This window comes from Chanos chanos, chromosome 9, assembly GCF_902362185.1.
Source record: "Chanos chanos chromosome 9, fChaCha1.1, whole genome shotgun sequence".
In the NCBI taxonomy this organism is placed as follows: Eukaryota; Metazoa; Chordata; class Actinopteri; order Gonorynchiformes; family Chanidae; genus Chanos; species Chanos chanos.
This window is the reverse complement of record NC_044503.1, coordinates 2,721,208-2,733,707: the sequence shown is the minus strand read 5'-3', so window position 1 is coordinate 2,733,707 and position 12,500 is coordinate 2,721,208. Positions and strand designations below refer to the sequence as shown.

Below are 12,500 nucleotides of genomic sequence, written 5' to 3'. Positions count from 1 at the left end.
CCTCGCACCCCCTCGCACCCCCTCTCACTGAGAGGCAGCCAGTGATTGGCTGTGAGTGTTTGAGTGGACAGAACAACATTCTTTTTTCACACGTTGACAGATAATCGTTCAGTAAATGATAAGGCAGGGTCTGCTGGGACTCTGTAACATGGTGTGTCCAGTTGTATGTTTACCTGCTTTCATTTGGAATGTTTTATGCCATTGATCAGCGTATGAAAAACTATCTCACGCAGTTTATGAATTAGCAACGAGGACACAATCATTCTGTTGATGAAAGCTAGTGGGAACAGATCAGGGCTTGTGGTGGGGGGAAGCTTGCATTTTGCACTTTGATGTGTAATTGATGTGTATGTACACTGTATTTTATATATATATATATATATATTCACATACATACACATACATAAAACACACACACACACACACACATATATATATATATAAAAATATCAGGATTTTACAGTCCAATATTACATGTATGTATATATACTTCAGAGGAGACGTCTCCAGGAAAGAGTTAATGTCACAGATGCTTTAAGAAGGAGCAGTCATGGCAGAAAACCCACCCCCTCAGAGTAGTGATCTCACAGTTCAACTCAAACACATGCACACATACACTCATATATGTTATACATGCGTGTACATCCACACACGCACACACACAGACACACACACACCCATGGACACGAACCTTATTGGGCAACTGTGTTGGGGAGGGCTCAGCTGTCAGAAGGAGTCGCGCGTCTGAGAGAGACGAAAAGAGGGGAGAGCCACCGCAGAGAGAGGAGAGAGTGAGAGAGGAGAGAGAGAGACAGCAAGAGAGAGGGGGGAGAAAGAAAGTAAGGAAGAGAAGGAAGGAAAGAAAGAAGGAAAGAAAAGAAAGTGAAAGAGAGAGAGAGAAAGAAAGAGAGAGAGAGAGAGAAAGAAAGCGAGAAAAACCAGAAACCCTAACAGAAAAAGAAAAAAAAAGAAAAGAGGGAGAGAAAACTGTAGAGGAAAGAGATGAGAAATGAGAAGAGCTCACTCGCATTTTTCCCCCATGCCTTCGTCTGGACTGGATTAGCTCTCAGCTGAAGGTGTGTGTGTGTGTGTGCGCGCGCGTTTCTGCGTTCTCCCTTTGTGTGAACGTGTTTGTGAAGCATGTGCCGGATTCTTTTCTCGTCACAGAAACCCCTCACCGCCGGAGTTGCGCTACTAGAGAGCGCGCGAGGAGAAACATGTGAGGGATAAACCCAACGGCCGTGCAGGGGAAAGAGAGCAGAACTGTTTTCTATCCTTTCTTCAGCGGGAGAAACTAAGGAATGACCAGTGAGAAACGTTACGAGCGACTGAACTCTGGCCAGGCTGAGAGCGGAGCTTTTCTCTCTGATGTCGCAGTGGATCTGTCCTTGTGCTTCTCTCTGTCTTTCTGACGCCGCGTTTCTCCGCTGGCCGAGAGGAGCCAGACGACGCTTCAGAGCTGCATGGATGAATGAGAAGTGGTCGTGAAGAAAGGTGCCCGTGCCGTCGTGAGGAAGACTGGAGGAAAAGGAAGAGAAAAAACGAGGGAGAGAGAGAGAGAGAGAGAGAGAGAGAGAGAGAAACATGAGTTTGCCAACAAACTGTGTGTGCCTTTCTCCGCGCGAGCGTCCGTTCAGAGTGCGGAACGGGAATATCTACGGATCCCCGTTCGCCGTGAACAGGCCTATTGACATAGTGGAGAAACGCAGGCGGTAATCTGTTTTTTCTTTTCTTTTCTTTTCTTTTTTCTTTTCTTTTCTTGTCTTTTCTTTTCTCTTCTTTTCTTTTCTTAAACGTGCACCTCACATGTGATCCCTGCATGTTTGTGAACTTTTTTTGCCAAGTACAGGCTGTCTCTTGTGTGTGTGTGTGTGTTTTTGGGGGTTACTTTCAGTGTTTCAGTGTGGTTTTCAGTGTAGTCATTTGATGACTTGTGTTGTGCAGTAGCAGTATCTGTTTTCTGGTGAGAATCGAACTGATTTGGTGTGGGGGGGTGTGGGGGGGTTCTGGGGGTGTCCCCTGGTCGCCCTCTGTCACTCCTCAGCTTCCTGGATCTGAAACATGTGGGTGTTGAGCCTCTGTATTCTCAGGGTCTTTCTACCTCAGGACAAAGAGACTGAAACTTCTCACTCACTCCAAACACAGTTCACACAAAGTTCACACAGGCTTCGTAATGCTCTGCATAGGAGCTTGTGTAGACCATAGATTATCTATCTGTCTATTTATTTGTTTATTTATCGATTCGTGTCTGCTGGCGTTGACTTTTGTGTTTGGAGTGTTTATTTAACTGATGTATTTTGATTAATGTAAATATTCACAGCTTTTCAGAAAAGATACGGTGATTAAGCAGGTAAAACTGCCGGTGTGAGAATTCTGATAATGATTTAAGAGGACCACAGAAATCAAATATTGGTTTAAGAATTTCGTACGTGGTTTTACTTCCCCCGGTATCAAATGAAGTATGTGAGTATTTTAGTCACAAACTAGACTCTAAACTTTCTTATAAAATTATAAAAAAGAAAAAAAAAGAACCGAGGTGTTGCATTGAGGAAGTGGAATCGAATGATCCTCGTGAAGCTGCACTAGCAGGAGCGTGGATGTATATGCAGCGTGGCCCCTGCCAGCGGCAGGTCCCGCGTCCACGTGGCCGTCCCATCGTCCCTCACACACCTGTTCAAACACGGGAGACGTCTTCGTGTGTAACCTCTATCCTAAGGCTGATCGTAACGGGAGGGGAGCCATGTTGCAACAGCTGCCCAAAGCTGTCAGGGCTGGTTACACCAATTACATCATATGACATATGGGTTTCGTGCAACCTACAGCGTGCACAATGTGACAGAAAACAAACAAACAAACAAACAAACAAACAAACAAGCAAACAGGCTTCATGGTGAGGTATGAGAGCGGCTGTAGCTGACGCGGGCTGTTATTTGTTTGGGATATCATTCACACTCTGGTTTGTTGATGATTTGTGATGTGTTAAAGCAGCAAACAGGAGCCTGCGTCTGAGACGTCGATAAATAATCCGTCTCTCGTCCCAGACGGGGCATCTGCACGACATGTCTGCTCTGCAGAAATCATTACTCTCAATATTCGCAAAAGACATCGTAAATTTGACTGAATATACAACCCTACAGATGATTCCCAGGCTTCGCGTTTTTACCATAACGCGCGCGTGTGTGTGCGTGCGTGTGTGTGTGTGTTGGAAAATTAAAAAAAAAAAAAAAAAAGTCGTTTGGGCCTCGTGACCCGCCGAGCGTGGCAGTTGGAGAGAGTATCTCCCTCTCTCATGTCTCCCTCTCTCCTATCTCCATGAGAACAGGAGGACAGAGGAGAACATCTTTTTGACTTAAAGACCTCTTCTGAGGGGCAGCCTCGTCATTTCCTGTTTTGAAGAAACTCAAAGCGGTGTTGTGTCCTGTCAAAACATGCTGAAAAGAGCCTTTTAGAGACAGAGTGTCTGAAAAACACTGGAGACCTTTTCAATGGCAGGAAACCGATGGCACTGGGCAGAGAGCTTTTGTGTGTCGTTACGCTCGCACGTTTGTCACTCCTGTACAACTTTGTGTGTGTGTGTGGTGTGTGTGTGTTTGTGTTTGTGTGTGTGTGTTTTAGAGAGAGAGAGAGAGAAAGAGAGAGAGAACGAATGTGTCAGAGAGAGAAAGAGTAAGTCTGTGTATACGTGTATGTGTGAGAGAGAGAGAAATGAAATGATATTCAAAGTAAGGGGCCCAGTGGAGACCATCAGACTGGAAACAAACAAAAAAAAACTTTGGCCATCAGTTGAAGATCTCAGGGTGTAACTGTTCGGCATGTGTGTGTGTGTGTGTGTGTCTGTAGGGAGAGCCCTTACAAAATGAAGAGAGCTTTTTTCTTTTCTTAAAGCTGTTATCTCGTATCCATCGGGCCCCGTTGCTGTCGTTTATCTGTGAGGGGAGAGTAAACTGAAACCAGTGGTGACGTCAAAACCAGGCCTCTGCACCGGCACCCAGGCGTTTGTGGTCACAGCTACTGCTGTAGATATGAAAAGTGTGTGTGTGTGTGTGTGTGTGTGTGTCCATGTATGTGTGTGTCTGTTTTGCGTGCATGCAAGACTAAGTTTGTGTGTAAGTGTGTGAGGAACTGTGTGCATGAGTGACTGTGGGTGTGGGTGTGAGTGTGAGTACAAGTGTGTGTGTGTGTGTGTGCGTGTCTGTGTGTTTAATGCTTTTTTCCCCTGAATCCACTCAAAGCCCTCTGGTTTCATCCCATTACTCATATCTGTGTTGCCCAGTGTAGGTAGCACTTTGTTTTTCTGAAAGAAGAGTGGAAAAGGGGAAAAAAAAAAAAGAGAAAAGCTTCTCTCTTCCTTTCGTTTTTTGTGGAGCATCTGGAATGCCCTCTTCTCCCGCCTCTCACTCCTAATCACTTAATTCGTAAAGGAAGAGAAACAGGCTGTCTCACCGCGGGTTTCGAGCCTTGTTTACTCAGAAGTCACCCGTGCTGTGTATCCGAAGGCCCAGGGCTCTGCCGCTCTCCTGTCCGTGTGTTTTTCTGCTGGCCTCAGCCTCTTCCTCATCCTCCTCTTCCTCGTCCTCAGCGTCCGGGGGCCTCTCCGCGCGGCCGGCTAATTGCTCTGGCGCTCCAGCACCGCGTTTCGGGCCGGTCGGGATCGATCCGGTCTCCAAATAAAGCCCGGTTCTGCTGGGAGCTTAATGTGACACAGCTGTGTGGAGAGCGCGTCTGCCCTCCTCCCTGCGGCCGAAGGGAGAGGGAGGCGCGGAGGCGAGGGGGGAGAGCGGCTGTGCACTCGCGGTCGCGGAGCGTGGCCTCCAATTACAGCTCTCAGCTCCCAACAGCTTCTCTCTCTCACATAGCCACTGTAGGCCTCACCCAATCAATATGAGGAGAAGAGAGAGGGAGAGGGGAGGAGAGGAGAGGATTCAAATTAAGACTGAGGAGTGCAGAGGAGAGAGGGTTAAGGAGAGGAGAGGAAAGGAGGAGATAAGGCAAGACAGGAGAAAAACAAGAAGATTATTATTAGTAGTATTTTTATTATTGTTATTGTTGTCATTGTTGTTGTTGTTGTTTTATCTGCTTAAGCTCTGACAACGTATCTTAATCATCAGCAGCTCTCTCCAGACCTCCACGATGCTCATGTGTGCGTGCGCGCCCGTGTGTGTGTGTGTGTGTGTGTCTGCCGAGCAAGGACGGTCTCCTCAGCTGTCCAAAGGGGGCAGGTAGAAGACCGGGCAGGTGCTGGGGTGTCTGTACATCCGTTATGTATCTGTAAGGACACAGAGCACTGCGGAGTCTCAGTGTGTGTATGTGTGTGTGTGTGTGTGTGTGTGTGTGTGTTCACCTATTCCCACACTGACACACACCGCTGATTGTGTGTGCTGGGGGAGAAAACGGCAGAGTGTGTATAAAGCTGAAAAGATAATGTGGGAGTGAGAGGTGAAATCGGAGTCAGATACCACAGAGGTCAGGGTCTGTGCTCAACACCATGATTTGTGAGGAAGACAAGCGACTGATGATGGACAGGCGTGAGTGCTCCACCAGTGTCTGCAAGACACACACACACACACACACACACATACACACCTGGTCAGAGTCCATCACACACACACACAGACACACACACACACATCCACACGTACACACACACTGCTCATGCCAGGAAAGAAACCTGTTTATCACGTAGACTAGTTCTTCAGTAGCCAAGAAATTTCATGGCTGGAAATGCTAACTTTTAGTTTATTACATACTGGAATGTTTCATCAAATCTTTCATCCCCGTTGTCAGGTATTGGTACCCAGGTTTTGGAGTCATTTTATGTACATTTATGTGCGAGAACTCAGTCGTCATTTTTTTGTTGTTGTTGTCATCATTATTGACAGTCATTGTGTGGTCTGTTCTGCTGTGGTCAGGCGGCTGTTGTATGGTTTTTTTATTGTTTTGTTTTTCTTTGTTCTTTTCCGGCGGGTTGGACATTAACTGGACGTTAACTTACCTGTCCCTCCCAGACTGAGTCACCGGTGCTAACCTTACGCGCGGTCTGTCAGGGCTGAGGGCGTGGGCTCGCGGAATGTTCCGGCCCTGGATGCTGCTCTGTAGCTTAGTATCTGTGTTTTTTGGCAGCAGAATTTCATTTTTCGAATATCTCTCTCTCTCTCTCTCTCTCTCTCTCTCTCTCTCTCCCATTTTTTTTTTTTAATGGTTCAGATACAAGTATAAAGCGTCTCCAGCATTAAGGATTCAGTCATGTGGTTGGTCGTTATGGTCTAATTAGTGAACCCCTCTCACAGGGGTGCGAACACGATGCCTTATTTGTCTGTCACAGCAGTGAAATGAAGAAGGTGATTTTATGGGACCGTACTGAAGACAAGTGGTGTGATGAGGGTTTCTTTTCTTTTTTTTTTCTGTGGTTGTTTGAATGTACAGGATGTACAAAACAAATATCCCACAGTGCTCTGAGCAAGACCTCACATCTCACACACACACACACAGATGGACACGTATGCTCACACGCAAGCAGACACACAGCACACACACACACACACACACAGATGGACACCCACTCACATGCAAGTAGACACACTCTCTCTCTCTTACACACACACAAACACATACACGCTCACACACAGACACACACACACACACACACAGGGGCATCTCTGAGGACGTCTTATGCAATGCTGACGGGATTGGGTGGTTCTCTCGTTCCTTCATCATTCTTTTTTTTTCACTCTTTCCTTCTTTTCCCATTGCCTCATCCCATCCCTCTTTCATGCCAAGGCCAGAGGTCACGTGTCATCATGTCACAGAGACAAAAATAAACGAATACAGCGGCGTTTACATTCACGTCCTCACCATTACTTTCACGACAGGACGAGAGAAAGAGCAACCACATCCTCTTCTCTGAAGATAACATCTGCGTGTGTGTGTGTGTGTGTGTGTGTGTATGTGTGTATTTAATATCTGGGGATTGGATCTCATAGGGGCTATGGTCTTAGATCTCCTTTCCAGTGTTCCCAGTTCTGTCCTGGTAGAGTCGTTCAGTGCAATGGTCATGTGGTCACACAGCTTGGGGGGTGGGGTGGGGGGGGGTCAGTCACACTGGTTCAGTCACGCTGTGTTTTTATCATCTTGACACTTACAGCTGTAATCTCAGCCAGCACTGTTCACCGATACACAAGAGGCAGAATCCACTTTAGACTTGGTTTATGTTACATATACAAGGAAAAACTGAACTAGGGCTGTGTGTATGACACAGAGAGAGAGTGTGTGAATGCGTTTTTGTCTCTGTGTGTGTGTGTGTGTGTGTGTGTGTGTATTTGTATTTGTTAGAGAGACAGAAAGAGAGCGAGAGAGAGTACACTCTCATGCCCTCATGTTTATGTGTGCATGTATTTGTTATTGTCTGTGTGTGTGTGTGTGTGTGTGTGTGTGTGTGTGTGTGTTTGTGTGTGTGTGTGTGTGAAGCACAGTGTTGTGTCAGACTTTGAGAACAATGCGCGAGGTCAGGTTCTCAGGTCACCCCGTACAGTTTTAGGGTAGACAGTGGAGGTGCCGTAACCCACAGGACGTCCGGAGCCCCGGACAGGAACCCACTTGGGGGGAGTTTTTTTTTTTGTCTCAGACACTCACGACTCACGACTTCTCTCAGCATCTATATCCTGGTGTGCCAGCCTTGCCGCTTTTCCACCACTGGTTCACCTCACACATCCTCCCTGGTCTGATGGGCCTTTCCAAACAAAATCTCCCGCCAAAAAACCTCAACACTCTGACGAGAATGCTCTCCAAACAAAATCTCCCGCCAAAAAACCTCAACACTCTGACAAGAATGCTCTCCAAACAAAAAAAGAGTCACAGCCGGTGAAATGAAAGCTTTGCGCATCTCTTCTGTGTGTGTGTGTGTGTGTGTGTGTGTGTGGCTGTGTGTGTGTGTGTGTGTGTGAGTGTGTGTGGATGTGTGCGTGTGTGTGTGTATGTGTGTGGATGTGTGTTTTTGTGGGGGGTTTTTTTATGAAAGGCTGGCCATTTTTTTTAATGTTTAATTTGTAAGACGCTGAGGTAAATAAAGTCAATTAAGAAATTAAGAAACAAACAATTTAAAGGGCATGACACGAGTTCCCTGACTAAGTTAATGAAATGAGTCAGTGATCTCTGATTGCTTCAGACTGAACTCACTGAACTCTAAACGCAGTCTTCTCAAAATAGCTGCAAAGCAACGTGAATTGTATGAGTGAATTTTTATTTTTTTTTGGGTCCCCTTTGACACCTGGGAAGGGTAAATATAGCAGTGTTGAATATTCAGAGGGAGGTTATGAATATGCATGAGGGGCCCTTTGCAAGCCAGGCAGAATTGCAGGTTTACCTGATGCTCTGTGAATGACTCGTCATCGTCTGTGCTGCTCAGATCAGGAAACCACTTTTTATGTCCAGGGTCGGTGTCATGAGTGCTTCTGTCAGAGCCTTCAGGGGATCTGCCCAGAATCACTTTAAATAAGAGATGAGAGACGCCTTGGGCGGCAGGGGGTGGGGGGTGGGGGGGTGTAGGGGGCGTGTTTGAAAAGCTTAAATTGCTACTTATTAAAACCCCTCCCGTATACTGCATGAGATTAATATGATAGAGCTGACAAATGTGCGTCACTGAGCCCAATGTTTTACCCTGTCCCCCTCCCCCTCTCTCTCTCCCTCCCCCCCCCCCCTCTCTTTCCCTGTCTCTCTCTCTTCCCCTCCCTCTCTCTCTCTCTCTCTCTCTCTCTCACTTTACCTGTCTCCCCCCCCCCTCTCTCTTTCCCTGTCTCTCCCTCCCACCCCCCTCGCTCTCTCTCTTTCTCTCCTTCTCTTCCCCTCTCTCTCTCTTCCCCTCTCTCTCTCTCTTTCTCTCCCTCCCTCTCTTTCCCTGTCTCTCCCCCTCTCTCTCTCTCTCTCTCTCTCTCTCTCTCCCTCTCTTTCCCTGTCTCTCTTTCCCTGCCCCCCCTCTCTCTCCCTCCCTCTCTTTCCCTGTCTCCCCCCCTCTCTCTCTCTCTCCGTCCCTGGTTTACTTGCTTTAAATGTGAATCGATGGCTCATACATCATAGGTTACGTAACATTCACACTTCATTAAACAGAGTTGCATTAATGCAGCGCTGTATGAGCTGAACGAGGCCTGATCGTGGAGAGGCCTGCACCGCACAGATCTCTCATTGTATGGCCAGAATAAAGCCCCCGAGCCAAAGGGCCCAAAGAGTGCCGCTGTTCACCGACCAGTAAGGCAACTCTGTGACGCTCAACATTCTCCGTTGCCTCCCAGTCGTCGCCTCTGCTCAGTCTGTTGCACAGTTCCTCAGATCTGAAACCAGGGGCGCACAGTCCTAATGGGCTTTTTCCCCATCACCTTATAATTCCAAACTGATTTTTACCTGGGAAACAGACGTGTCTCTGTGCTCTTCAGCCAGTCAGAGACCTTGTTGTTTGATTGATGTGAAAACCAACGCTGAACCTTCAGGTGCAAATTTAAGGAGCTCCGGACTGTTGTGAATGGTTTTATGTGTACTTCACAGAGGCAACCCAACTTCACTTCACAAAAGCCCTTTTTTATCAGTTCTCAAAGTACTCAAAGTTTTTTTTATTGCCAAAACTGGACAACAGCTCGCTTTATACTATTTTCATATGCATCATGATCTTTTTCGATGTGCTTCACTCTTAAGGAGAGTGTTATATATCGCTATGTCAGGTACGGTGTGAATGCAGTTAAACTGATTCAAGTTCGGTTTGAATGAATCTGAATGTGGAGTCTCTGACAATGTGAACAGACCCTCTGTAACCAAACCCTTTCGGATCTTCTCTCCACAGTTTTGACGTCGAGAATGGGTTGTCCGTGGGCCGAAGTCCGTTGGACCCTCAGGTCAGTCCGAGCTCCGGTCTGGTCCTGCAGGCCAACTTCCCTCACAGCCAGCGCCGGGAGTCCTTCCTCTACCGCTCCGATTCCGACTTTGACCTTTCGCCCAAAGCCTTGTCCCGCAACTCCTCCACCACCAGTGACGTGTGAGTACCGACCCAGTCACCCCAGAGCCTCCATCCTCCCCTTCACGTCCAAAAAAAACAGATCAGAGCTTCCTCTGTACTGGACAAGCCCGTTCAGCAGAGTCACGATGGAACTGGTTCATATCTGATACCACCCCCCCACCCCCCACCCCCACCCCACCCGCCTCAGTTTTGTGAAGATGTTTATTTAATCGTCTGTCATGGCGATATTCGTGCTCAGGATGAGTTTAGGCAAATGGCCGCAGCTCAGTGTAACTCAGCGGATGATTTGTTGAAGTTTTTCTTTTGCTGGTATTTGTTTTGAATTTAATCAAAGTTTTAACATGGAACTCGCGGCAGTAGTGTTTTTGGTTCCAGACAGCAGACGTGCTCAGAGTTGGACCCGGTCATAAAAGGATCTGTGGTCTTTAATCAAAGATGAAGTATTGTGTTTAATGAATCCTCAGAGGCCAGTGATTTCTGGAAAATTCAGCGTACTTGGCATCTGTAGCCAAGCTATGACCACAGACCAGGATCCTGACCAAAGGCAGCCCAAAACTCCTCTCAGATCTCCACCGAAAATTCACAGGGCCATATATGACCACAGACCCCGTAAACCTCACCCACTGTCAGCGAAAAAAAAAAAAAAAAGAGCCTACCCCTAAAGCCCCTCGTAGCGTTGTCATTTATTCTGTCTTAGTGTTTGTAGTTCTACCCAGACGTTGGACAGAGATCTCTAACTTTGGCTTATTTTCAAAGGGAAGAAGCATTGAAACACTGGGAAGTCAGTTGGCTACCTCGGTGAGAAATGAGTGTGAAAAACATGTTTTGTTTTGTCCCCCAACCCCCCACCCACCACCCCCCACCACCTGTTTATTTATTTATTTATTTATTTATTTATGCTTCGAAGACCTTTTCCAAACACCTGAATCCAAAACACAGCTCAAGGGCTCCCCTCTGGCCTTTCTTCTCTGCCCCTGCCAGGAAACCCCATTTACACGTACCGTGGGGTCACTGCTTAGTCAGGTTTATAAGTGCATGTGCTACACCCACCCTCCCTCCCTCCACACGCCTCCATCAAGCATGAGTCACAATCTGAAACGGACACAACAAGGACTTTGGTTTGAAGGTCTGAGTATCTTAGCTTATTTATAAATTCATACATAAACAGGCCACACAGATTCATAAGGGCTTGTGAAATGTCTATCATTCTGTGGATGATATTGCCAAGGAACGTAGTGTTTCAATTGGCTTAAAAAAAAAACAAACATGACTTTTACAGATCCTGTTTTCTCTGTGTGTGTGTGTGTGTGTGTGTGTGTGTGAGCTTATGAATCTGCATTAAAGTAATTGTCATGACATTAAGCACAAATGATGTGGGTGTCAGCCCTTGAAACTGAAGTGATGAAATGTTTTGTAGGTTTTATTTTTTTCTTCTTCTTCTTCACACTCACTTCCTCTTCCTCTTCCTCCAGCCACTCAGACTGCATGACAAAACTTCACTGTTACCCAAACCTTGTCTAAATGTCACTGGTATTTTTATTTTTTTTGTAATGAAATTAGAATGAGACAAACAGAAGTCTGTATACTTGTGATATGAAGCTAAACTCTACAGTTGATGTTATTTTGCTGGTTGCCTGGTTATGGGCAGTGCTTTGAGGTTTTATACCTGCACAGCGTAGCGTAATGTGTGAAGTGCAAAAAACCTATGATGAAATCAGCCCTTGATACTGAAGTGATGTCTCTCGTATTTCAGACATGGAGAAGACATGATTGTAACACCGTTTGCACAGGTGAGTGCAGTAGCATCAGTCGTCATTCGACATAAGGTGTAGTTTTGATGCTGGACCTGGTTAAATCTGGTTTGAACTGAGAGTTGTAGGCTGGGAGTTTGTGAGAGTGAGAATTTGTTTTTTTCTGTAGGTTCTGGCCAGTCTCAGAACGGTGAGGAGTAACTTTGCCACTTTAACACATCTACAGGATCGGACAACAAACAAGTAAGACGCTTCTCCTTCTTTTCCTGACCCTTTAAAAGGCTGAAATTCAGGTCTGGCTGAAGGAGAGGACTGGTTTGTGTGTGTGTGTGCGTGTGTGCGTGTGTGTGTGTGAGAGAGAGAGAGAGAGCGTGAGAGAGAGACTGAGATTAAACGTGTCTGTGTGTGTGTGTGTGTGTGTGTTTGTGAGAGAGAGAAAGAGAGAGAGAGAGAGAGAGAGAGAGAGAGAGAGAGAGAGAGAGAGAGAGAGAGAGAGACCGAGATTAAACGTGTCTGTGTGTGTGTGTGTGTGTGTGTGTTTGTGAGAGAGAGAGAAAGAGAGAGAGAGAGCGAGATTAAACGTGTGTGTGTGTGTGTGTGTGTGTGCGTGTGTGTGTGTGTGTGTGTGTGTGTGTGCGTGTGTGTGTGTGTGTGTTTGTGTGTGAGAGAGAGAGAGACCGAGATTAAACACGTGTGTTTGTGTGCGTGTGTGCATGTGTGTGCTCGTGTGTGTGTGTGGGTGTGAGAGAGAG

The 12,500-nt window shown here is 46.6% G+C and overlaps 1 protein-coding gene across 1 annotated transcript in view; it reads left to right on the top strand.

The window, feature by feature from the left end:
• Positions 1-12,500, top strand: part of pde4cb (phosphodiesterase 4C, cAMP-specific b) — a 36,205-nt gene that overhangs the window by 11,207 nt on the left and 12,498 nt on the right. Inside the window, exons 2-4 of the mRNA XM_030784232.1 lie at positions 9,824-10,015; positions 11,751-11,787; positions 11,918-11,991. Of these exons, the coding sequence (XP_030640092.1) occupies positions 9,824-10,015; positions 11,751-11,787; positions 11,918-11,991 (303 nt within the window). The remainder of the gene's footprint in view (positions 1-9,823; positions 10,016-11,750; positions 11,788-11,917; positions 11,992-12,500) is intronic.